The sequence below is a fragment of the Neovison vison genome, chromosome 4 (genome assembly GCF_020171115.1).
Source record: "Neovison vison isolate M4711 chromosome 4, ASM_NN_V1, whole genome shotgun sequence".
In the NCBI taxonomy this organism is placed as follows: Eukaryota; Metazoa; Chordata; class Mammalia; order Carnivora; family Mustelidae; genus Neogale; species Neogale vison.
Window position 1 is genome coordinate 229,994,400 of NC_058094.1, and position 25,973 is coordinate 230,020,372.

General features: G+C 60.4%; 1 protein-coding gene across 1 annotated transcript in view; it reads right to left on the bottom strand.

The window, feature by feature from the left end:
* Window positions 1-377: 377 nt before the first annotated feature.
* LOC122905482 (basic proline-rich protein-like) overlaps window positions 378-25,973 on the bottom strand; it is a 35,494-nt gene continuing 9,898 nt past the window's right edge. Inside the window, exons 3-10 of the mRNA XM_044247044.1 lie at window positions 8,598-8,740; window positions 8,131-8,258; window positions 7,809-7,925; window positions 7,632-7,718; window positions 3,463-3,616; window positions 1,993-2,059; window positions 1,329-1,524; window positions 378-745 (exon numbers count right to left, since the gene is read on the bottom strand). Coding sequence (XP_044102979.1) covers window positions 378-745; window positions 1,329-1,524; window positions 1,993-2,059; window positions 3,463-3,616; window positions 7,632-7,718; window positions 7,809-7,925; window positions 8,131-8,258; window positions 8,598-8,740 — 1,260 coding nt within the window. The remainder of the gene's footprint in view (window positions 746-1,328; window positions 1,525-1,992; window positions 2,060-3,462; window positions 3,617-7,631; window positions 7,719-7,808; window positions 7,926-8,130; window positions 8,259-8,597; window positions 8,741-25,973) is intronic.

Genomic DNA, 25,973 nt, shown 5'->3' on the forward strand with positions numbered 1-25,973 from the left:
CTGGGGGGGGGGGCCTCGCTGTTGCTGCGCGTCAGGGAGAGCCCGCCAGGCCTGGAACCGCCCGACTGAGAGCCCCGTCCAGTACCCCCCGACCCGCTCTCCAACCACCCCGGGGGGACGGGGCGGGGCGTGCTGAGATGCTTCGCCCCCAGCCCCAGAGCCCGAGCCCAGGGCGCCCACGCTTCCCTGCAGGCCTGGGCCCCCAGGTGCGGAAAGGCAGGGAGGCAAGTGGAGCAGGGGGTTCCCCGGGCTCAGCTCCGTGAGGCCGGCCCTCCTGGGGCTCGGGCCGCCGAACCAGCCCCCTGACACGTGGAAGCACACAGCCCCCTGCGTGTGTCGCACACAGTCACTGACTGGGAGCTGGGCGGGCGCAGTGGTCACGAACGCCGCGCGTCCACGTAGACCTCGGGCAGCTGGGTGAGAGTCCCCCTTGGCCGGCCACCTCCGAGGGACGGCGCGGAGATGAAGTTGGGGCCTTCACAGACAGGCCAGGCGCAGGCCGCAGGGCTGACCCCGCGCATGCGGCCGCCTGCGGGTGCTCCCAGCCCCTCTGCTGAGCCTCTGGGGGGCTGGCCTTGCCGGCACGGGGGGACACGGGGAGCAGGGGACGCCCGTGGGGGGACAGCCGGAGGAGCCCCGGGGAAGTGGCCCGGCAAGAGAAGGGTCCACACCCGTTTACTGTGGTTCCCGCTCAGATCCCCTGAGCGGCGCAGCGGGCGCAGCACGGTGTGAAGGAGCGCGTGCTCTGCGGGAGGGCGGGCTTGACCGCCGAGACCACAGAGGCCGGGATGGAAAAGCGCCCCTAAGGGTTACCTTCTAGAATGTCTGTGCCTGTGCTGCCATCAGAGGCCCCTGTCCAGGGTGCAGCCCTCATTGTGGGGGTGCTACGCTAGCGGGAAGGGACTGGCCCTCCGGGGCAGGGCTGCAGCCTGAGGGATGGGGGGAGGGAGGGGCGGTGGGAGGGGCAGCTTGGGGCCGGGAGATTCAAGCTCCTCCGCTCGGATCCTGGGCGGTTTACACAGGTCCCTGTGCCTGTTTCCCGTCTGTCAATCTGTAAAAGGGCAGCGAGAGGATCCGGCGGCAGGCCTGTGTGAGAACTCACTGAGGGGACCCTGCGCACCGGCGCACGGCTGCGGCTCCCAGGCCGTGGCCCCGTTACGGGGACGGACCCAAGGTCCCCTGGCTCCCCGACCCTGCGGGGCTGGTGCTAGGTGGCCTGCGCAGTGGTCCAGAAGCCGTGTCCCCCCTGGGCCCTGGTAGACTGCCGCCTCCTCAGCGGGCCGCCTGCCCACCCCATTGTACCTGCTGCCATCACCGTGCTGCCATACCTGCTGCCATCACCGTCCCCCCCGAGGCCCCTCCACGTGTCCTCCTGCAGGGCAGGGCCACGTCCACCAAGCCGCGCGCCAGCGCCTCACACACGCCGGGCACTGCTGGGGTCCAGAGCAGCGAAGCCGGCGGAGGGGTCAGGAGCACCAGGCCCGGAGGACGCCGGTGGGCCCGCCAGCCCCCGACACGGCCTGTCTTCAGGATCCGGGAAGGAGAAGCCAGAATTCCAGCCGCCGCTCAGGTTCCTGAAATCACACGAGTCTGCCCTTTTCCATCCCACCGTATTTCACGTCCTCAACTAACACTGATGGCCCGTGATGATGAGAGCGAGGCATTTTTCTGTGACTCGGTCACACAGAAACATCTGGGGCTGTTCTGTATTAAGACATCACAGGAAAGGCAAGGTTCGTGTGGTTTCGGTCGGCTCCGACCGCGGTGGGGTTTCTTTATCTTTCTTAAGATCCTGCCGCCGTGTCTCAGACGCGTGATTCATGATCTTGGAAATCCATAAAGTTCCGTTTCATGACGGCGCTGCGTTGCCGCACCCCGGGGCAGGCGCTCCAGCCCGGCTGGCAGCTTTCAGACCACGGGCTGCTCCGTCCACACCCCGCACAGACCCCCACCCCCTGCTGCTCCGTCCACACCCCGCACAGACCCCCCCACCGCGGGGCCCGGGGGCGCGTTGTCCGGTGGGGGGGAGGGGGCCTCCAGGGTCTGAGCGGTGCCCTCCCTGGGGTGGGGGGCGGCTGGCGCTGGCGTCCCACACAGGCATCACTCACGGGGCAGCCGACCGCCCCGGCACACATTCCCATCGTGACGGCCGCTCCCAGGGCGGCTGCCTCATGCCTCTGTCTGTCCAGTTTCCAAAACCGTCCACACCACCCTGTACCGTCCACTTGACAGCAGGGACTTTCCAGCCAGCCGTGACCTTGTGTGGCTAAGTTCTAATTCTTGCAAGAGAATTGGAGTCCTTTTTCCTGTTCTACCAGTTTCTCCAGCGATTTTTCTTGGGATTCAGAGAAACATCTGTATTTCCCGAAAAACGCTGGGCGGGACCTGCAGGCTCCACCCCGCGCTGGCCGGGCCCAGACGCCCCGCACGGCGGGCCTCGAGAATGGCCGCGTCTGTGTAAGGTGCCGCCCAGATGGACACCAGACGAGCAGTCGCCCGGGGCCCTCCTTCCCAGGACCTGAAATGTCCTGTCCTTGGGACTGACCTTTCTGGGCTTTTTGTTGCCACCTTAGCTCTTAGTCTGGGGACAGGGCTTTGGCTTCGGTTCTGAATCGCTAGCAGGGAGCGCCGCTCCGTCCCCAAGCTGTGAGAGCTCGCGGTGGTGTAGACGTCACACACACACACCACGGGTGTCTGCAAGCACTTGAATCCACCGGGGCATCCGGTCCAGGCGGCTGGGGGGCCGCTGGCCTCGCCAGGAGCGGCCGCGGTGCACCTGGGGTCCCGGAGGTACGGGCCGTCCCCAGCACAAGCAGCAACGGAAGAGCCACTCGGAGGGGACTCGGGTCTGAGAAGCTGCCAGTTCAGCAGGGGACGCCCCCGCCCACCCTGGGGCCCCAGCTGTCTGGAGGCTGGTTCTGGTCAGGACAGGCGGGGCATGCCTGGCTGGGGGCCACGCTGGGCCTGGCCAAGGCAGCAGGCGTGGGCAGGGCTGGCAGGGACAGGAAAGCTGTTCTCCGGAGACCCGGCTTCCCACAGACAGTGGGTGTTGCTCTCAGTGAGACGCGCTCAGACGCTCTGCTCCATGAACGGCTTTAGGAACGCCGGCCTCTGCACAGGCCAGGCCCACCACAGGCAGCCTGTCCCCTGTTCTCCCACGGGGCCCGAGGCTGATCCCTCTGGAGCCTTCGGGGCCCACATGGTCTTTCTGGGTTCTGCTGAGGGCCAGTGGTGTGGGTCCACCAGCCATGGCAAAGTGTGAAGCACAGATTTGCCTGCTCTGTACCCTGGAGTCTATATCTTGTTCTAGAACTTTCTTTAGGCCAACCCCCATGCCCATGCTCCTGCTCGCACCGCCGTCTCAGGGGAAGAATGTTGTCGTCCCTCCCTGCACATATCTGCACCCCGGGAACGCAGAAGGACAAGGCTTCACCCGCAGGGACAAGCCTGACGTGGGCTCACCAGGTAGTGTCCTGGTTCCTGACGCCAGCAGAAGATGGGCTCCGAGACAGGACCCCGCTGCCTCCCAGCAGCGGCAGGGGCACGGCGCCCGGAGCGGTCTGCAGCCTCAGCCCCGCCTCCCCCAAGGACAGCACCTGCTCAGCGGGCCACAGCCCTGCAGGAGGACTCTGAGGCTGAGGGCCCAGAGCCATCACGGCTGGCGGTCGCTGCAGTGAGTGAGCCTCGGTCCTCGAGAAGAGACCATTGGCAACAAAGGCAGCGTCTCTGCTCGCAGGACCTGCAGCGGTTTCGGAGCCGGAGGGGATCGCTGCTGACAGGAGGCCCCAGGGGGCCGTGGATTCCTGTTGGGCTGAAGGGGGCATTCGGGAGCAAGGTCCGGGGTCGTTGGTGCTGGTCCGAGTCAGGACAGACCCCTCCCCTGGCTGGCACGGCCCCAAAGAGAAGCAGACAGAAAGGGATGGATGTAGGTCGCGAGGCTCGTGGTGGACAGGCCCCTGGGAAGAGCAGTCCCCAGGCCGGAGACGCACAAGACAGAGCAGAGGCCTGTCCTCCGTCCCCTCCTCCCCGCCCCACCCAAGGCCTCATCACCTCCAGGTGTTTCTTGGGGAAATCTGGGACCTACGTGCCAGGCCCCACCCAGACCTGCTCCCTGGGAAGTACCGGGCTCCTCCCCTGCTCCTGGGCAAGCCTCCTCCCTGAATGGGTCCCTCGGTCCCAGCCGGAGTGCAAAGCCTGCTTATTCATGCTAACCTGTGAATGACTAACGGCCCGGCAGGGGGCAGGGCAGAGCGAAGCCCTCCCGGGATGAGGGTTTTCTTCAGGGGCGCTGGGCTGAGACTTCGCAGGAGATGGTACTGGGGGTGGAGGGGACGGCTTCCCCTCTGTCCTGGCCAGGAGGACTGGAGTTGCAGAGGTGCTGCGAGGAGGGGGCTGGGAGCGCTTCCTCCGTGGGGGTGGGGAGGCCGGAGACCGGAGTGAGTCAGGGCAGGAGGGCAAACAGGTTGGCCTGGCCGGCAGCAGGTAGGCTCGGGCGGGGTGGGCGTGCCGCACAGCAGAGCCGCCCTTTGAAGCCCGGGGCCTCCCGGAAGGGCTTCTGCCCCCAGCTGCCGCCCTGCTGCGGGCTCCGTGCCTGCCCCGGCGCCGTCTGCCATCTGCCGTGCTCGCCAAGGCTCCAGAGGCCCCGAGTGCACGGGCATGTGTGTTCTGGGAAGGGCCCCGCTGGGCTGGGCTCAGCTGGTTCCCCTGGAAAGCCGGCAGCCTGGACGCTGGGTATGGGGGAGGGGTCAGGCATGGGGGGCAGGCCCGGCGTGGCAGCTGGGGGGTGACCCTCTGCCTGGGTGAGGCTCGGGCAAAAGTGCAGGTGGCAGGTTCGAGCCTCTCCCTTGGATCACCTGGGGGAGGGGCCGTGCTCTGACCTCGAGGAGCCTGCGGTTTCAGGGGGACAAAGGTGCAGGGGGAGTCGTGTCTCTGCCTGCGAGCACCCTGCCCCCGCCAGCAGCAGAGCAATGAACAGAGTCACTGGTTGTCCTATGATCACTCTGAGCCGTGTGCCTACGAGCCCAGGACGGGGCATGTGGGAGGAAGGGCTCTGACCCCGTGCTGGGGGGGGCGGCGCTGAAGGAGCAGAGCTGTCCCGGTGGCCCGTGTCCTCCAGGCCGAGCAGAGAGAAGGACAAGGAGGAGTGGAGCAGGTGCGCAGGACGAGGACGGGACTCTGACGCTCGCTCCCGGACAGACGTGTGAACCTGGAGGACTCGTCGCTGAGGGACACCAGCCAGTCCCAAGGGGACAAATGTTGTGTGACCTCCTCCCACAAGGGCCCTGGAGTGGTCAGACTCACAGAGAGTGGAGGGGTCAGGACTAGTGTTTATGAGGACAGAGTTTCCGTTTGGAACAGGGAGATGTTCTGTGCACAGTGTACTATAGTGTGAGTGTCTCGTCACCCCTGAAACGTGCACTTAAAAATGTCACAGAGGTAAATTTCACATGTTGGGGTTTTTTTTAAGATTTTATTTATTTATTTGACAGAGACCACAAGTAGGCAGAGAGGCAGGCAGAGAGAGGGGAGGAAGCAAGTTCCCCGCTGAGCAGAGAGCCGGACTGGGGCTCGATCCCAGGACCCTGAGATCATGACCTGAGCCGAAGGCAGAGGCTTAACCCACTGAGCCACCCAGGCGCCCCTAAATTTCACATGTTTTACTACAATCCAAACGAACAGAAAAAGAAAAAAATTCCAGAATAAAGCTACAAGTGTCAGTGGGAGGAAGGCCTGTGTCCCAGATCGGGGTTTTCGGGGAGCTCCCTGGAAGTTGGCGCCCGGCTCCTCTGCCCACTCTCCGCCGCTCCCGGCCTCTTGTCCCGCACGCATGCCCGGGCGTCTGCTCCCGGAGGACGGTGGGCCTCGCTGTGCAGCAGGAGGCCCTCCCACGGGGGCAGGAGAGCTGGCCACCCCTGCCAGGAGGACTTCCAGGAGGCGGTGTGGCCCTCCCCGGCGGCAGCAATGACTACACACTTGGCACACTTGCCCCCGTGGGGCAGGAAAAATCACAGGGCCGTTCCCACTCTTGTGTCATGTGGGAGACGTTTCCGAACAGACAGCGACTGCCTCCGGGGTGCAGGACCCTCATCATGTTTGGGTGTTGACGTGGGGCTGGTGGGCCGGTCAGGACTGGCGGCGTCGTTTGTACGCGGTGCGAAAGGCACGTTGAAGTTCATGTATCTGTGCGGTCACCGTGTGCACCGCTGGGACAGCTGGACCCGCGTTCACTCTGCGAGCTGAGTGCGCCTGTAGCGTGCGTGTGTGTACGTGTAGGCGTGTGCGCACGTGTTTGAGTGTCGTGATTATGTGCGTAAACAGGTGTGTATGCACGTGTGCGGGCGCTGCCAGTGTGTGCGTGGTGTTCCGTGCGTGTCTGTGTGCTGCTGTGTGCGTGTGTGCGTGCGTGTGTGCGTGCGTGTCTGAGTGCGTGTGTGCGTGTGTGTGTGTGCGTGCGTGAGTGTTGTATGGTGCTGCTCATGTTCATTTTGTGTGAATGTGTGTTGACGTGTGTGCGCCAGTGTGTGCATGTGTGTGCCAGTGTGTGTGCGAGCACGTGTGTGTGCGTGTGTGCACGTATATGTGTGTCGGTGTGTGTGCTTGTGTGTGTGTGCGTGCTTGTGCATGCATGTAAGCGTGTCGCTATTGGTACGTGTGTGTGCCGGTGTGTGCATGTGTGTGCACGTGTGCATGTAACCAGTCCCCCAGACCCGCTGGCCTGGAGGACAGCAGCCCACGGGAGTCACACTGGGGGCCGTCCCCCTGAGCACTGGGGCCCAGTGCCCTGACTTCCCGCTATCCCTGCAGAGGGGACGGACCACAACCCCCAGGCTGTGGCTGGGGACGGACCACAGCTCCCTGCTGTGGCACAGCAGGGCTGGGCGGGCTGCCTGGGTCAAGGAGACGGAGCCCTGACCTCAGAACGCGGCAGCGGGCCTGCCTGCTCAGCCCCCCGGGTTGGGGAGGTGGCTGTGGCCGTCCACGGGCCGTTCCAGACCAAGTCCCAGGAACCCTTGGGTTTATATGGGACTCTGGTCCCAGGGTGCCGGTGCCAGGAAGGGGAGTCCGTCCTCCGGGGAGCCCCGTGCTTTCCAGCAGCAGGGTGGGAAGGAAGGAGACCTGGCCCGGGGACTCAGCCTGCGGCCCGCCTGCCACTGTGCTGGCCTCAGGGGCGCCCAGGCCACTGTGGGTGCGCAGCTGGAACCCGTGGTTCTGAGTCAGCACCGGCTTGAGCCGTGGTGGGCGCGCTCTCCCCGGGGCTGCGAGGGAGGGTGCGCTTCTGCAGCGGGACGGGCGCTGGACGGGTGCCTGCCCCGGCAGGCGTGGTCCTGAGGGTGTGAGTCCCGCTCCAGGAAGTATTTGGGGGGCCTTCTGTTAGGGCTCACGTCTGTCGAGCTCCAGGTGCAGACACGGAGAGGCGTCTCAGACGGCAGCGGGAGGGTCCTTCCAGCCGGCAGCCTGGGCCAGACTCTCCCACTTGTGGCTGGGCCGCCCGCTCTCCCGCATCGTCCGCTCACCGCGTGCCCTTCGGTGCAGTTGGCGGGGTGTCCGTGGTGCCGCTGTGCCAAGCGCCCCACAGACAACACGCCAGGACGGACAGACGCTGAGCACACAGTTCCACAGGCAGTGCTTACCGGCGGTGTGGAAGGTGCCTAGCACACGGGGGTGGTGTGTGCCGGGTGTGCCCCAGCTGCGGAGCTGATGGGAATTTGGACTGAACTCTGGGCGGTGGGAAGAGCGTGGAAGGGAGTGGAGGGTTGGGGAGGCGGGACACGGGGAGGGCCAAGTGTGTGCAGGGCTGGAAGACGGACCTGCGGACAGCACATGCGTCCCCGGGGCCTGGGGGTGGGGGCTGCCCTGGTGGGCGAGCAGGGACTCGTGCTGTCCTTGGGAACGCCCCTGCCAACAGGCAGCCGGGGCATCCAGAGCTGCGGAGCAGATGCCGAGCTGGGGGAGTCCCGCTTCTCCCAGCCAGCCGCCGCGGCACCATCGGGGTGACACCCAGGAGCGGGCGCCCGGCGTCAGCCCCACGGAGCCTTCGGAGGACAGCTGAGCCGGCTCACGCCGCGGAAGAGGCGGCAGAAGCAGGAGCTGCGAGCGGCTGATAGCCTGAGCACGCCGAAGGACCCTCACTCTCCTGATCCTCGAAGGCTCCCTCTGCTCCCCGTGGCGTCCCCCGCACCCCGCACGGCCCGGCCCGCACAGGGCCCCCAATGGCAGCAGCTGCCCGACAGCTGAGCGGGGCAGGAGTTGTCTTCTCCCTACAAGGGGGCCCCAGTGAAGCGGGCGGGGACGGCTGGACCCCGGGTCGTGACCCACTCTGCACCGCCCCACGCTGTCCCTTGGGCCCTCGCCTGGCGTCTCCTTCCTGGCCCGGAGCGTCTGCGGTTCGCTCGTGTCACCCGCCGAGGTCGTGGCTGTGGGTCATCTGTGGTCATCTGTGGGTCGCCCTGATCTCTTGCTGTGGCCCTCGGCGGGGAAAGAGGGGCTACCGGTCAGGAGCCCCCCATTGCGAGTGGCGTGGGTCGTCGGTCACAGCCGTGCTCTCTGGCCCTGTCCCCGAACGCCCATCTCTGGCAGCCGGGCCGGGACGGAATTACCTGCGAGGCGGGGTACGGCGAGTGGGCCCCCGTACTCTGACCGCGAAGGGCGGCGGCAAACCAGGGCTGACACGCGCGGAGACCACGCGGGAGCCCGGAGGCCTCGGGTCCTGTCCGGCCCCAGCCTGAGGGACCGAGTTGGCCTGCGGGCAGGCGGCACAGGCAGTATCAGCGACGTGACTGTCCCTTAGGTTCCGCGGAATGTGCGAGAGCGACAGCGGATGAAGACGGCAGTGGGGACGGTCGTGAGCGGCTGGGGACGGGCTGGGGGCCTGGTGGCCCGTGGGGAGCTAAGGAGGCCAGAGGGTGACCGTGAGGAACTCTGACCAGGAAGGTCAGACCCCGGCTCCTTTTGCGACCACCGAGCTGCGACCATGACAGGGTAGAGCCCGGGGGTCGTGTGAGTTCAGTAGGTTCCGCGGGGAAATGTGAGAGGCTGTCACCTGTGTTTGCTGATAGGGCGCGTCTCAGCTCGCCGGGGCCACCCAGACAAAGCCCCTGCGGGGCACTGACAGGGGACAGATGTCCTCACGGTCCGGAGCCCCAGGGCCCCCGCTCAAGGTGTCCCTCCGGAGGCTGGTGGGGAGACCCGGTCTAAGCCCGTCACCGGCCTGTGGATGCCGCGTCCAGCCGGGGGCCTCCCATCGCCTCCCTCAGCCCGTCCAGATGCCCCCATTTACAAGGAAGCCCGGCATGTGGGATGAGACCCAGCCTGACAGATGACCCTGGTGACTCCCCATCACCTGACCCCCTCTGTGGTCCCTGCCCAGACCCCCAAGGCCAAGACCACAACAGGGGACACAGTTCAGTCCCTACCACAGGGTCTCAGTGGAAAAGATGGAGCTTTTGTCCTAGAAGAAATGCGGGGTGACCGTCCAGTCCCGGAAAGGGGAAGTGGAAGAAAGTGAGCTTCCCAGCCCCGACCTGGCCTCCTCTGGGGAAGGGGTGGGGTCCAGTCCGTCTGCGGCGGGTCTCCCTCAGGGGTCCCTGCACGCCCAGAGAAGAGAGCCGCTTGGCTCTGGAAACCAAACAGACTCCGCGGCAACCGTCCGCAAACCCTGGCACTCATGTTTGTCGGGGCTGGGCTCACCCGGCTACGGCGGTCGCCCGACGCACGCGGGGCCGCTCTGACCGCAGGACGGCGGGGGGCCAGACGGCAGCCCCACGACTGCCGGAGTCTGACACGTTGTTGGGCTCGGGATTTCCTTGAGGCCTTACGTACCTTGTCCTAGAGCGTTCTAGAACAGATTCATGGTCCTTGAGCCGTTCTGTACAAGGATGAAAGTTTTTCTGTCTTGGTTTGGTTTTTCCTTTATTTTAAAGAGGGAGTTGGGAAGGGGAGAGGGAGAGAAGAGAGAAGAGATCGCAAAATAGAGCACAAGGTGGGGGGCAGGGAGAGGGAGAAGCAGGCTCTTTGATGAGCAGGGGACCAGACACGAACTCGATCCCAGGACCCCGGGATCCTGACCCGAGCCGAAGGCAGAGGCTTAACGCACTGAGCCACCCAGGCGCCCCTTGGCAGATAGACTCTTAAGCCATCTCCCCTCTGAGCTCTGAGCCTGACGTGGGGCTTGATGCCATGACCCTGCGAACGTGACCCGATCCAACACCAAGAGCTAAACACCCAACCGGCTGAGACACCCAGGGGCCCCAAGGATACACATTTTATTTATTTATTTAATATTTTAAAAAGATTTGTATTTATTTATTTGACAGACAGAGATTACAAGTAGGCAGAGGAGATAGGCAGAGAGAGAGGAAAAAACAGGCTCCCCATCGAGCAGAGAGCTTGATGTGGGGCTCGATCCTGGGACCCCGGGACCATGACCTGAGCCAAAGGCAGAGGCTTTAACCCATTGAGACACCCAGGCGCCTCAGGATACACTTTTTAAAAAGAGCCTCAGAAGTACACAGAATTCTGGGGCACCTGGGTGGCTCAGTGGGTTAAGCCTCTGCCTTCGGCTCAGGTCATGATCTCAGGGTCCTGGGATCGAGTCCCACATTGGGCTCTCTGCTCGGCAGGGAGCCTGCTTCCCCCTTCCTCTCTGCCTGCCTCTCTGCCTGCTTGTGATCTCTGTCTGTCAAATAAATAAATAAAATCTTAAAAAATAAAAAGAAAGATGTTCACAGAATTCTGACATTTTCTTGGTAATGTTTTATAAAAATGCAAACCCCTTCAATTATGAAGCTTCTAGAAAATATTTGTTGGTCATATGGAATTTGGAGTGGCAAGCAAAGAATTTGGGAGGCAGAGGGTTTGGTCAGTAGGGAAATGATGCCACTAAGGAGTGGTGTCTCCGTTCTCCTCTTGGTCCCTGAGAATTTGCTGGAAGAGTCCCTGGTAACTACCCGGATGGGGTGGGTGAGGGCCTGGCCGGGAGTGAGGGGCAAGGCCGCCTTCACGCACGCAGTAGTGGGAACGGCCGGCGGAGCACAGCTCTTCTTTTATTTGGTCGTCAGTTCCGGACGCCAGACAGAAGGAAGAGGAATTCAGCGGCCCGGGGCCCCACCTCTCTGCACCCAGGCCCTGCAGGGAAGCAAGAGCCCTCAGTTCCCTGGCTCTGCCCCTTCTCGTCCTTGAGACTTCTGCCTGCCTTCTTCCAAATCCACTGGGGAGGGGACCGGAGACTGGGGGGCGCTGCCTGGCGGGCTGGTGGCCCCGTGGTGGCCCTGACGTCAGAGGGCGGCTAGGTGGAGCCTTCAGAAGACCAGGGCAAGAACTCAGCCCCCAGGATCCCATGCCTCTGGGCCCGGACTGACAGGCGTGCAAGCTGCAGCAAGACCAATGCCACTTCAGAGGGACCCGCGCATGTGTCCCCAGGTTCTGCAGAATCCGAAGCGCCTGGACCTGCCAGTATGACCATCAGTTCAAGGTTCTAAAGAGGCTGAGAATATGGACACCGGGAGGGAACCCCCTCACAGCCGTGGCTGGTCTGGGTCTCATTACCAGCTCTCTCTGAAGATGTCGCCAATCGCCGCCCTGAGCCACTCTCCATCAGGAACCGCGAGGTAACTAAGTTGCTGGATGTAAGTTCCGTTAGGGAAGGGATCGTGATTTTAGAGGCTAGCACCCTCCTCCGTCTTTTCGGGATATGGTTTCAGACTGGTATTCGTGACTCTCAAAATCTGACCCTCGCCCATGAGTTCAAGTTGATCTTGCAGGGGAGAAGGAAAACTTTTCCCTCTACCCTCTAAGGTTCAGTCCTGGGGGTGGGGACTGCAAATTAAACTGACAAAAGGGATTCACAGGTAGGAAGAAAACTATTTTATTTCCGTGTGCGAAAAACACACAAGCCCAGGGACGAGCGGGGAGTAAGGGCGTGATGGCTTGTATACCATGTCACTGGGTGAAGGGAAAGGGACAAGGCTCTCGGGGAGAACAGCCGCCTCTCCGGAGAGAGAAATGATTTTCAGGAGGATCAACACGAGACAGAGGTTGTGGTCATGTTTGTCTGGTGGGTACAAGTCAACGTTTCCGTCTCCCTTCAGGGCCATAAAGCTCTGCTGGCAAAGGGTTTGGGATAGGTTTCATTCTCTACTCAGCGAGATCTGCCCGGAGGAGGAACTTCTTGTGACCTTATTTCTGAGAGGTCACCGCTTGGAGTCAGATAAGGAAAGCTCCAAGAAGGCCCTTTTCCCTACGTGGGTTGAATCTCAAATGTCTTCAGCTTCATCTCTGTTTCTACTAAAGCGGCAGATCGGATCCCTTCAACCTCCATCCCGGTAACAAACAAACTCCAGGCCTGCCCTGCCTCCTGACTCACTTCCTGAGAGGCTGTCTTGGACCCCAGTCACCCACCCTCCCCCTCCAGAGCGCTGAGAGCTCAGGTTCTCAAAGTGAGGTTCCCTGGACCAGCCTCCTTTGGGAAACTTGCCAGAAGTGTACCCTCAGGCTCCACCCGGACCCACTCTCTCGGAAACTCTGGGGGTTGGGGAGCTGGAAAGTCCTGTTTTTAGGACTCTCCAAGTGATTCTAATCCCCACTGCAGTTTGAGAACCACCGACAAAGTGGGACGTGTGTCTGGCACTGGGCAGCGAAGAAAATACTCTCCATTTTCAGAAAGTCCCGTCATCCCAAGGACACAGACGCTTCACCTGCCAGACTGCAGGGAGCGGGAGGGCGTGGGGGGAGCGGGCTGGCCCGAGCCCCGTCTGGTGGGAGTGCGAAGTGCGGGGCGTGTGCAGCCACGATGCGACAACGCGTGTTAAGAGGCAACAATTCTATTTTATTTTATTTATTATTTTTTAAAAGATTTTGTTTATTTATTTGACAGACAGAGATCACAAGCAGGCAAAGAGGCAGGCAGAGAGAGAGGAGGAAGCAGGCTCCCCGCTGAGCAGAGAGCCCGATGCGGGACTCGATCCCAGGACCCTGAGATCATGACCTGAGCCGAAGGCAGAGGCTTAACCCCCTGAGCCACCCAGGAGCCCCAACAATTCTATTTTAGAAGTGCGCCCTTAGGAGACAGTAAAACACAATTTTTAAGAGGATATAATCATAAATAGATACAACGTGAATATGTGTCAAGATTTTCCTTCACTCGCTAGTTAAGCTGCCGCGGCTGCTTCAGAAGCGTCCGGCGCAGCGCATGCGGGAAGAAGGAATTCTGGAGTGACTTTGCTGGTGAAGGTTTAGCCACAGGACGACAGGCAGCAGAGTCCCACTGGACACGACTAATCTGCATTTCTGTGGACCGTCCACGGCCTCATCCGCTTTCCTCAATTCCAGAGTCCCTGAGGGGCTCCAAGACAGTAGGAGGCCTGACGCCTAGGATCCGGTGCTCCGCTCAGGACCTTCCTCGGTTCCAGCTGGGAGCTGTGACGTCACTGACCTCGAAAGACGGGTGGGTGTGGGGCACCGGGGGCTCCGGCATCAAGCCTCTGCCTTCAGCACAGGTCAGGAGCCCTGGGTCCTGGGATCGAGCCCCGCATCGGGCTCCCTGCTCAGTGGGGTGCCTGCTTCTCCCTCTCTCTGTGCCTGCTTCTCTTCCAGCTTGTGATCTCTCTCTGTGTCAAATAAATAAATAAAATCTTAAAAAACAATTTTATTTACGTATTTACCTGACCGCGAGTGAGTGGGAGTAGTCAGACCGCAGGCAGTGGGGACAGGCCCGGGGCCTCTGAGGGTGACCGATTGCACACTGCGGACTTGGTGAGGTAAGGACACGGGGAGGTTTTCAAGATCTTTCCTCTGCTGGAGACGACCTCCAAGGCCTGGCTGTGGCCATGCTGAGTGCTTTCTGCCTCTACCACCGCCTCAGCCTTAAGAGAGTTGGGAGTTTCCCTCCGGAAGTCAGGTTATTGGTAAGAACGCAGTTTTTCAGGCGCTGGGGTGGCTCAGTGGGTTAAGCCTCTGCCTTCAGCCCAAGTGATCCCAGGGTCCTGGGATGGAGCCCCGCATCGGGCTCCCTGCTCATCAGGGAGCCTGCTTCTCCCTCTCCCACTCCCCCTGCTTGTGCTCCCTTTCTCCTACTCTGTCATTTAAATAAAATCTTAAAAAAAAAATAAAAAGAATGCTGTTCTTGTAAGTCACTTAGACATTTTTTTTATTTTTTTTAAAGATTTTATTTATTTATTTGACAGACAGAGATCACAAGCAGGCAGACAGGCAGGCAGAGAGAGGGAGAGGAGGAAGCAGGCTCCCTGCAGAGCAGAGAGCCCGATGCGGGACTCGCTCCCAGGACCCTGAGATCATGACCTGAGCCGAAGGCAGCGGCTTAACCCACTGAGCCACCCAGGTGCCCCAGTCACTTAGACATTTATGAATGGAAGACGACTCCTGTCGTGATCTCTGTGAGTTCACCCTTTGCTTTTCCCTCCCTTGGGTTTCGGACAGCAAGGGGGCTCTGAGGAATGGCACACGGATCCCACCTGGTGCGGGGTGAGGGGGGTGCGGGTGTCCGCTCCTGCTTTGTCCTCAGCCTGCCTTCTGCCCCGTCATCAACGTCACAACAGCATCATCAACGTCACAATGATCAAGTCCCAGAACCTAGGTCGGGTTCGGTGGGGTGAGGTTCGGAGCCGATGGCTAAAGAAAGAATTCTTAAGACGTCTCTGGTGCAAAAGGGTGGTTTATTAGAGCACAGGGACAGGACCCGTGGGCAGGCCGAGATGGGGCTGTCCCCGGTTGTGAGGGATGGCAGGTTACATACCCTGCAGTTGGGGGCAGGTGAGGGGAAGGGAGGTTTCAACGGAGTTTTCATATGCTAAAGAGGGCTTACAAGGTGCCGGGATGTCAGAGGCCTACCGGAGGCCTTGCCCTTGCGGCTTGATCAATGTGGTCTTTAGACCAGCTGGTAACGTTAAGATAGTTGGGAGACTTTTTGGTGGGATGTCACAATCCTGCTATCAATCGCCTTTGTGAGTGAGATTTAGGACATTTGTAAGCTAAGGGAGACTCCTGTCTAGCAGGATTGTGAGCTCTGCAAGTTAACTATTTGCTTCTTGTTCCTGGCAGTCAGGGCCGCCTGAGGGATGCTACACGTATGACAGAGGGGGAGCGGATGGAGAGGGGGGTGCAAGGCGCCAGCTTTTGTTTTGTCTTCAGCCAGCCCCGTGCTCCCTCATCAGCAACAGTCCGGGGCTCAGGTCGGCCTCAGGGCCAAGGCGGCCGTGGCTGGCTCAGCCGTCCTTGCTACTTCTGACTGTGAAACCCCCTTCCGCGGGAACTATCAGGAACCGGGGAAAATCACGGATTTCTACTTACACGGCCTGCAAAGGACACAGCCCACCCGGGGCCACGCAGCCGTCTCGCAGGTGGAGGGGGAGACCGCGCGGGCTTGGGGTTCTGCTCACTCGGACTGGTTGGTGAGAGTATTGGGGTTCAGAGGTGAATGATCAAGAAAGAATTCTAGAACTGTCTTCTTGCAAACAGGGTGGTGTGAAGGGTAGGAGAGGGAGCCTCCCAGGTGCTGTGGAAGCAAGGTTTTGAGAACCTTAGGAAAGGGTCACTTACCGCCCAGTAAAACCACAGTCGCGAGCCCCTTCAGATGTGGCCAGTGGCCACGTGCTTGAGGATGGTTGCTAATGTGTATCTTGGGGGCTAGAAAGTTTCCAAAGAGATATTACACGTTCAAGTGGACTTACAGGGCCCTCGGGCTTGGGCTGAGATCGTCTCCTGCCCTTGGGAAAGTGTCGAAATCCACGCCCCTGGGTTTCTCTGCAGATCACTCCACCGGTCCTGTGGACTTGCCCATGGGCCGCCTGCAGGAAGGAAATCCAAGCTTTCCCTTTTGCTTTTGACGAACTTTTGGAATGTTGGTGAGGTCCGGAGCGGGAGGCCGAGAAGTCTCTGGTCCAAAAAGTTCCTTTTATGAAAGTCTGGGGAGGGACCCCGGGGGCAGAAAGAGCTGCTGGGGGGGGGGAGGGTGGGTGTGAGGAGGGGCCGGTTTTATACGCAGGGTTTGAGGGTGGTGAGGACACAGGGAGGTGTCCCGAAAGGACTTTCATCTGCTAAAGAAGACCCTCAGGGTGCTGAGGGCCCGGCCATTGTCCAGCTCGGGTGGTCGCTCCCAGCCCCCGAGCGCTCCGGGTCCGACTGCCGGGGAGGGGCGCTCCCCGGGGGATCCTTACGCCCCAAGTGCTCGTCAATGGGCGGCAGGTCAAATGCACATTTGATTCGATCTGCATTTCCTTCTGCCTTTGTCCCGGGGCAGCCCGGGAGGGCGTGAGGAATGTCACACGGATCTGCCGGGGGCGGCGGGGGGGGGGGGCGGTTGTCAGCCGTGCCACTGGCCTTCCGCTCCCTCGTCCCCTTGGTCCCCACCTCATGGGTGAGGTTAAAACAAAACCCTGCAGGGGCAGCCTGGCTCTTTCTCTAGTTGTGGGGCCAGAAAAAAATCCAGACGCCTCAGGAACCAGAGCTTGACTCAGGCGCCCGCCGCGCAAAAAGAAGAGCCAGGCGGGCGGGCGACCCTTGGACCCAGACTGGGGAGGTCACCTTGGGCAAGGGGCCGACTTAAAAAGGAAGAAAAGCAAAGCCCCCAGGCGGGGCTTCTCCTCAAAGGCCACCTCAGCTCCTTGGCCGTCTCCTCTGGCCCTCAGCATCTTTGTGAGCTCGGGTCGTGGTCCGGTGGTCCGGGGATCCAGCCCGCCATCCGGCTCCCTTCTCGGTGGGAAGCCTGCTTCACCGTCTCCCCTTCCCCCTCCTGTGTCCCCTCTGTCGCTGTCTCTCTTCTCTGTCAAATTGATGAAGTCCCAGAACCTAAGTCAGGTTCGGTGGGGTGAGGTTCGGAGCCGACGGCTAAAGAAAGAATTCTTAAGACGTCGTTGGTGCGGGGTGCCTGGGTGGCTCAGTGGGTTAAGCCGCTGCCTTCGGCTCGGGTCATGATCTCAGGGTCCTGGGATCGAGTCCCGCATCGGGCTCTCTGCTCCGCGGGGAGCCTGCTTCCCTCTCTCTCTCTCTGCCTGCCTCTCCATCTACTTGTGATTTCTCTCTGTCAAATAAATAAATAAAATCTTTAAAAAAAAAAAAAAAAACCTCCCTGTTTAGATCTCTAGGATACCTGTAGAGCAAGGGAGATTCCTGTTCTGCAGGATTGCGATCCCTGCAAGTTAACTATTTATCGTTTTATGGTGGTCAGGGGTGCCTGAGGAATGCTACACATATGGAGGGGAGCGGGTGAAGAGGGGGTGCAAGGTGCCAGCTTCTGCTCTGTCCTCAGCCAGCCTCCTGCTCCCTCATCAAAATGAAAACATAAAATCTTAAAAAAAAAAAAAAAAAAAAAAGAGGGGCGCCTGGGTGGCTCATGGGTTAAGCCTCGGCCTTCAGCTCAGGTCATGATCTCAGGGTCCTGGGATCAAGCCCTGCATCAGAGAGCCTGCTTCTCCCTCTCCCTCTGCCTGCCGCTCTGCTCCCTTGTGCTCTCTCTATCTCTCTGTCAGATAAAGAAAATCTTTTTAAAAATACTTAAATATTAGTTTAAGGACCTGTTTTAGAAACTGTCCTGCTCCCCTTCCCCTAGGGGATTTACAGGTATCAAAGCCCAGATACAAAGGTGGGTCAGGCCAGGTGGAGACATCGATCAGTCGGGGGACGCACCCTGTCTCCCTGGTTACCAAGGAGTGTGGGCCCCGCCCTTTGGGAGCCTTGTTGGCGCCAATCCCAGTCAAGGTGTTAACAGGCTGGGTCAGACGTCTACTAGGGTAAATTGTAACTCAACTGGCCACCTAGCATCCCTGGAGTTTCCTGTGTGTGTTACAATCTCATCGGCCACATGTGCGTGGCCAGGCCCAACCGCAGGGCCTTTGCCCTTAAAAGCTAGTCTGTGAAACAGAGAAGGGTCGCCCTCTCTTGTAAGAGGTGCAGCCCCGAGTGTTCGGTTAGATTCTTGATGCTTGGCGCGAAATAAAGCTTTGCTTGACCTTCGCTTTGTATCAGTCTCGTTCCTTTAATCACGGACCCATTATTGGGGCATAACAATTAGTATATGAGGTTGAATCCAATGAAATTTGATGGGTTTTGGTGTGTAAAATGGCAAATATATTTGACCAATTCTTACCAACGTTTGACAGTTTTCACCTAATAAAATCACAATTTCGTCCAGTTTATTTTATTTTTTTAAAAGATTTTATTTATTTGTTAGAGATTCTGCCGAGAGAGGGAATACAAGCAGGGGGTGTGGTAGAGGGGAAGCAGGAGCCCGAGGTGGGATGGATCCTAGAGATGAGGAAGCAGGAGGCTGGCTGAAGACAAAGCAAAAGCTGGCGCCTTGTACCCCCTCTCCATCCGCTCCCCTCGGTAATATGTGGAGCATTCCTCAGGCACCTCCGACCCCGTAAGAAACAAATAGTTAACTTGCTGAGATCACAATCCTGCAAGACCGGAATCTCCCAACTATCGTGATGTGAGTGGCTTGCTGGAAGACGACCGTTGGTCTCCAGGCACCTCCTAGGCCCTCTTTAGCATATGAAAGCTCCGTTGAAACCTCCCTTCCCCTCACCTTCCCCCAACCGCAGGGTACATAACCTGCCACCCCTCACAGCCCTGGGCAGCAGCTCTTCCTGCCCACGGGTCCTGTCCTCGTGCTTTAATAAACCACCATTTTGCACCAAAGATGTCTCAAGAATTCTTTCTTGGTCATCGGCTCCGGACCTCAGTCCACCAAACCTCACCTAGGTTCTAGAACTTCATCACTAGGACCCTAGGATCATGACCTGAGCAGAAGGCAGATGCTTAACGACTGAACCCCCCCAGTTGTCCCAATTTTGTTCAGTTTAAAAGTCCCTCGTGCGTGAGCATCTCTCTCTGTATCAGACGGTGGGGCTGTGCTCTGTGGCCCTTCACGTCCTGGAGGAGGTCAGGCCAGGGTCCGAGTCTCTGCAGGCCATCAGGTCCGGAAGACCCCCTGGACGAACAACAAACAGATTTCAGAGCAAAAACCAAGGTTTTTTTGTTTTGTTTTGTTTTTTGAGATTTTATTTATTATTTGAAAGACCCAGCGAGAGGGAACACAGCAGGGGGAGTGGGAGAGGGGAAGCAGGCTTCTGCTGAGCAGGGAGCCCGATGCGGGACTCGACTGCAGGACTCTGGGATCGTGACCTGAGCTGAGGGCAGAGGCTTAACGACTGAGCCCCCCAGGCGCCCCCAAAACCAAGTTTTTGGATGAGTTGCTTCTGCCTCTGATTGATACCCACAGGAAACTCTCAGAACCCGTGAGGGCCAGCGCGCCGCCTGTGGGGACCGTGTGGGAGGCTTCGGGCACACGGTGGATCAGCCCTCCCTGAAGAGACTCTGCAAGCGTCCGGACGAGTTCCCAGGGCTGTCGCAGCAGAACCCACCCCCCTGGGCGGCTGGAGCGTCGGGAGCGTCAGGAACACGACCTCCCGGGCTTCTAGGGCTGGGAGTGCGGGTCCAGGTGACGGCAGGACTGTCCTCCCTCGGGGCCTCTGAGCGGAACCCTCCCTGCGCTCTCCGGACTCAGGTGCGGGCCGGCGACCCCGGGCCTTCCCGGACTGGGGGCTGCGTGCTCCTGCCTCTGCCAACCGTCACCCGGCCATCACTGGGCCATCTTCCTGAGTCTCTCTTCTTCCAAGGACCCCTGCCGTGGGCCTGAGCCCACTGACTCCGGCCCGATGGCATCGTCATCGTAACCCGCTGCGTCTGCAGGGGCTTGTTCTCAAGGTGCTGAGCAGCTGAGGTTCCCCTCCCGCCCCCCAGACCGTGCAGGAGCTCTTGGCTGCCGTGTCCCTGCTGCCCTCACCTCCCTGTGTCTGTGCCAAGAAGCTGCTCTCCTGCTCCTTGCGGCTCGGGTCGCAGGCTACCTGGGCAACCTCAGCCAGGCGAGGCTGGCTCTCCCTGTGACCGTGAACGTCACTGATGGTCCTGGGAACCACAGACAGCTCTGCTGTCCTTTTCTCCGACTGTCCCCTTCCTGTTCCCCGTGTCCCCTGCCCCACCGCGTCCCCCATGCCCCCATCCACTGCTGCCCCCTGGCCCCAGGGCACCTCCGTGCCACCTAACCACAAGACAGTCTACTGACCATGCACTGACTTGGCTGAGCTGAATTGGACAGAACAATTCCGAGTCGGACATAACGCGTCTCTGGGGGCATCTGCTGATGCATACATGGCCCTTCGGACCTGACCTTCCATAAAGTGCTCCCCATATTTTAAAGATTTTTTTTTAAAGATTTTATTTATTTATTTGACAGAGATCATAAGTAGGCAGAGAGGCAGGCAGAGAGAGGAGGAAGCAGGCTCCCCGCTGAGCAGAGAGCCCGATGCAGGACCTGATCCCAGGACCCTGAGATCATGACCTGAGCCGAAGGCAGCAGCTTAACCCACTGTGCCACCCAGGCGCCCTTAAAGATTTTTTATTTTAAAGATTTTATTTATTTATTTATTTATTTGAGAGAGAGAATGAGAGAAAGAGAGCATGAGAAGAGGGAGGGTCAGAGGGAGAAGCAGACTCCCTGCCCAGCAGGGACCCTGATGTGGGACTCAATCCAGGGACTCCAAAAAACAACATAAAAACCCCCAAAGACGTTTTATTTGTCTATTTCTAGGTGATCTCTAGGCCCAACGGGGAGCTCAAACTCCCAGCCGTGAGCCGCAGGCCACGGACTGAGGCCACGGACTGAGCGGCCGGGCTCCCTCTCCTTTCAACCATCCGCTTCCGCGGGTTCAGCTCCGCAGACGGTGAAGGACCAAGCTGCGGCGCCCCGGAGCCCAGTCGCGGTCGCTGCAGAGAGCTGGCGTGGAGGGCACGCGGTCCGAGACGGTCGGACGTCGAGACAGTCGGACGCCGACAGTGAGACCTGCGGTCTCCGCTCACTGGGCCACATGCGCAGAGCCTGATGGAAGGTGGGTTTGTGACCTTGGCGCCCTTGTGGAGTTCGGGGGGAGGACAGACTGTGGTGCCGTGGTCCTGCCCTCTCTGGGCCACGTGCCTGTCCTGGGCACCCGGCGAGGCACCCCCTTCCCACTCTGGGCTCCCTCCAGCCTGGGAGCTGCTGCTGCCCCAGGGCCTGTCTGGGCTCCTGCCCTTGTCTGCCTTGGTGCTGCCTTTTAAAGACAGTCCTGACCCTCATCCTCTTGGCCCGAGCGTGGCGTCGTGGCTGCTGGGCTGCAGGCTTCATTATCCCTGGAACCTAGAACTGGAGGGTTTCATTCTATGACCCAAAGGGGAAGTGGTCGCTGGGGGACACGGGCAGTCCCAAACCGATCCACTCTGGAAACAGTTTTGACCCCATCCCTGGGGGCTGAGGTCTCTATCCCAGTGCCCTGGGCTTCCTAGTGGCCCAGGAGACCCCTGGTCAGGACGCAGTAGCGGCCCACCTGCGGGTGGGGTGCACGGGGGGAGGCGGTCGGGGTTCTGCCCGCTGTCGCTGTCCGGAGAGGCCAGCCCCAGCTTCCCACAAAGGCCGCGGCCAACGGCCTTCACAGCCTTGACTGCAGCCCTCCTGCTGAATTTTTTACATGTCATCCGACTGGCTTTTCTCCTCTAACTTTGCTGTCCTCACCCTGGAGCCCTGCTAACACCACGGACGTCTGCCAGGGGGCCAGGGGCGCTGTGGGGAGATGAGGACGGGGCAGCTGTCGGCGGAGGCGGCCAGAGCCTCGGGCAAACGCGGCGGAGGAGAAGCAAGGCAAGGGACATGGGGTGTGTCCGGCGGTCGCCGTGGGTGGTTGGGCCCAGTGAGCACCCCCGCGTGGGACCGCGTCCGTCCCCTGCCTGGTCGGGCCACGTCACGCGGTCGTCCCTGACCCGGGCGGAGCGTCCGCTGTTCATCCCCTCCGCAAAGCGACAATGAGAATATTACGATTTCACATCTCACGAGGGAGCAGCTTAGTTGCCATGACTTCCTGGCTTTGAAACCATCTTTACTCGGAAGGAAAATACCAGATGAAGAAAAACGAGAGTTTTCCCTGCGAGCGCGGCTGTCCTGAGTCGCAGGTCCTGATTGTTCAACACTGTCGGCTTTCCCCACGTCGCCGCGTCTGGTGAACCATCCGTGACCTTCGCAGACAAAGCCTGTTTGGAACAGCCCCCGGAGTCCGATGACGTTGTAGGTGACGGGGCAGACGGATGTGGGCCTTCCCTAGCTCCTTGCCATTTCCGGAAACAGTAGGGCCCGTGCCGATGGCTCACGCTGGTGACTTTCGGCGGGTGACCGTGGAGTGCTCGAAGCCTGCAGGCCGGGAAGCCAGCATCGCGTGGCGCGTGCCCACGTTGGCGTTCTCTCCGGCAGGCTCTCGGGGCCCAGTCGTCGAAGCCCAGGCAGAGGAGGCCCATCTCTGCGCATCCTTAAACAACAGAGAGTGCCTCGCCTACCTGCTCCTTCCCCGGCCGCACTGGGTCTTGAGTCTGAAAAAATCCTCCAAGACGGAGAAGAGACCCGCGGGGGGGGGGGGCACTTGCTGGGACACACTCCCCTGCGTCCAAGAGCAGGACATCGGAGAATGGAGACGCCATCTGGCCTGGGAGGACGCTGCTGGGTCCTGCACACCCCCCGGGGGCTGCGCTGAGGGCCAGTGTGGCTGGGGACCCTACCGGCCCGAGCCTGGCCCTGCCCATCACCGTGTTGCACGAGCCCATCCCCTTGGGGGCCCTCTTGGCCCCGTGCTGGCTGTCAGTGTCTCTCAGACTGTCAGGAGCCCCCCGCCCCTCTGGCACTCTCGGGCCAAACGCGCTCTCCTCAGGCTGTCCATGACGGTGTTCATCCACGTCTCTACCTGCTGAGTCTATAGACGGGCACACACCATGTGCCAGGCTGTGGCCGCCCCGGGGCTCCCAGGGGCCTGAGTGGACATGGGGTATCTCCAGCCAGAGGAGCAGCAAGCCCTGAGCAAGGTTTGGGCGGGCGACGCGGAAGGGGGGTAAAATTCCGTCAGTGTCCCACGAGGAGAGGCTCGGTCGGATGAGGAGAAGCCCGGGAGGGTTTATCTACAAGGGGCCAGAGGGGCAAGGCAGCTCCGGGAGCAGGCCCAGGGCCCACCGCCATATATGGCTCTAGCCTGAAGGGACAGCCCGGAGTGAACACCCTCCAGCACGCCCCCGCCCTCCGCGGCAGGACCCAGGGGTTCCTTGTTCTCCTCCTTTCTTCTCTCCTTGAAACTTTGGAAACGTCTCCCTCAGAATTCTGAAAGCAATATGCGTCTACTGCCGAAGATCTAGGAAACACCAAACAGGGCAGACAAGAAGGTAAAAGCCCCACGCCCTGCCCACAAAAGCAGGGGTGGTTAATACGTGTTGCAAATCCTTGACCCCCTCCCTAAGCCCCTCTGTTTGAATATGCAGATTGTAGATGCAAAATTCGGAGGGCTGCCTTTTTTCATCAATAGTCCTGCTCATGTGGACTTGAAATGCCCCTGCTGTCCCCTCTGTTCCTTTCCTTTTCTCGGCAGGTCATCTCCACACCCAGTGCGGGGCCTGAACATGACCCTGAGACTGAGCGTTGCGGGCTCCGTGGACAGAGGTGGCCAGGCACCCCAAGTGCTGCGCTGTCATTTCAGCCCCTCAGAGAGGACGGGTCACGTGCAAGGACACACTTGTACTTTGCAATCCGGAGTGTCTGTGGGTCACCACCTTCCCACCAAGGGGTCAGACTGGGCCCTCGGCAGCAGAAGCGCCTGCTGGCGCCCAGTAGGCCCACCGCACGTCCACAAGCTGCTCTTCTAAGCGTTATCACCTAAATCTCACGGCGAGGAAGTCCTCAGTCCGGTGCCCTGAGTGCGGGACGTCCTACAAGCTTAAACAGTCCCCACAGCAAGACAGCACGTGTGGGGACGGCCACGCCGCTCCCTCGTCTACGTGTCAGCTGCTCACCGGGAGCCGGTGTCTGTTTTCTCGCGGTGATGGTGGCGAGGGGGCTTCCCTTCCTCTTGGGGGCCACGCGCGGAAGAATTCAGGGTCGAGCGTCATAGTAGCAACAACCTACCCTCAGACTGTCCCAGCAGCAATCAACGGGAAACGAGGGGGCGCAATGGGAAAATGGGGGGACGGGAAGGACTTCTGTGGGTTCATTGGACTCATTTTTCAACTTTCCTGCAAGTTTGACCAGTGAAGGGCGGAGTCAGGGGGCGGGGAGCTTCCGTGTTGAAGGTTCGGTCTTCGAGGGCAGGGCCGCTGCCTCGGTGTGGTTGTTGGAGCCTGGGCTGAAGCGGGAGCCCCGGGCGCCTGGTCTGAGGCTCTGTCCAGCGGGTCAGTGCCCGCCCAGGGCCGCGGGTGCGGGAAACCTGTCCCGGGGCTCCAGGCTTCCCGCCGACCCAGGAGAGCCATTTAGCAGCTTCCTGTGGACTTCAGAACAGTCGGGGAAGGAAGGGGACTGTAACGGTTCACTGAAAACTGGAGGAGGGTCGCTCCGGTGGGGGGCTCGCGGGGGAGGTCAAGTGCTGAGGCTTCTGAGAGGAACAAAGGCTCTGGGTCACATTCGTTCCAGAATCAGATGCTCTGTTATCCCGCTGTCCTTCTCAGGGTTAGAGGCCACGGAGACCGCTGCCCCCCGCCCCCCACCCAGTGTAAGGGCTGCCACAGCCCTTGGGGGAGCAGAAGCAGGGCGCAAAGTGGCCCTCCTGCAGGTGGAGCGTGATCTGAGGACAGAGTGCCCCCCTCCGGGGACGACTCCTCCGGGTCCTGATGCTGAGAAGCCAGGAACTGCCTCCGGATCCGCAGTGTCCCCCAAGCCGAGCGTCCTTGCTTGGATCTGGATCTGCCCAGTCCATGGCCCCATCGCGCTGGCAGTCCGGTGGACTCTGCCCGGGTGGGGCGGTCTGAGCGCAGAGCTGGCTCTTCAGTGTCCGCGGGACGGGACGGAGAGGAAGGAGCTGACCGGGGGCTTTGCGGGCGGTCAGCTCCTCTACCAGAATCCGAAGCGAGCGTGCGTTAGTTGGTTACGGTTTCCTTCAGGAGGTGTCTCCACAGCAGGACAACAGAGGCCACGGCGCGGGGCGAGATCAGGATTGCGTCCTACTTGGTAGTGGGTGCTGAGCGGGTGCTCCGTGCCACTAGCCCCCAGAATGCGTTTTCCCACCAACCCCAGAGACGGCTTTCGGAAAGCCCGGACCTGAGCAGCCTCCTCTCGTCTTCGCCGAGCGGAGTGCACGTCCCCTGCCAGAGGAGACGCCCGCGCCACCCACCCCTGTCCTGCCTGGTTCTGGGGCTCCCGGGTCCTACCCGGCGCGGCGTGCACGGGAAAGAGGAAATGTGGGTTACAGAAGGGAATGCAGGAGGAGCGGGAGTCTGCCAGCTGCCCCTGGGCCGTGGGACCCCCCACGTGGCCACGGTGTGACTTCTCCTCCAGAGCAGTCCTCAGCACTTGAATCAGCTCTCAAGTATCCTGACAAATGTCGGTTCAGTCCTTGAATGCTTCCGTCGATGGGGGTCTCATTCCTCCAGAGGCAGTCTTCCTCATATTTTGGGATTGGCTTGCCTCCTCTCCCAGTCCTGCCTGCCTCAGCACCCGCGCTGACCTGCTGGGGCCAGGCGGGGTCTGGCTGGCGGTTCACGGTGCCCGCTGCAGACTGGACACCAAAATCTATGGAGGGACAAAGGCTTGGGACTGGCCGTGGGCAAGCCTGAAAGATCACACATCAGATTTTTTTTCTCAAAAAATTTTTTCAAGATTTTATTTATTTATTTGACAGAGAGAGACACAGAGAGAGAGGGAACAGGAGCAGGGGTAGTGGGAGAGGGAGAAGCAGGCTCTCTACTGAGCAGGGAGCCCGATGTAGGGCTCGGTCCCAGGACCCTGGGATCATGACCTGAGCCTAAGGTAGAGGCTTAATGACGGAGTTCCCCAGGCGTCCCTCCCTGATTTTTTTTTTTTTTTTGTAGTAAAATACACATAACATAAAATTTACCGTTTTTAACCATTTCTATGTCCACAGCTCAGCAGCATTCAAGTCATTCCCTCGTGTGCGACATCCTTTCCCCGT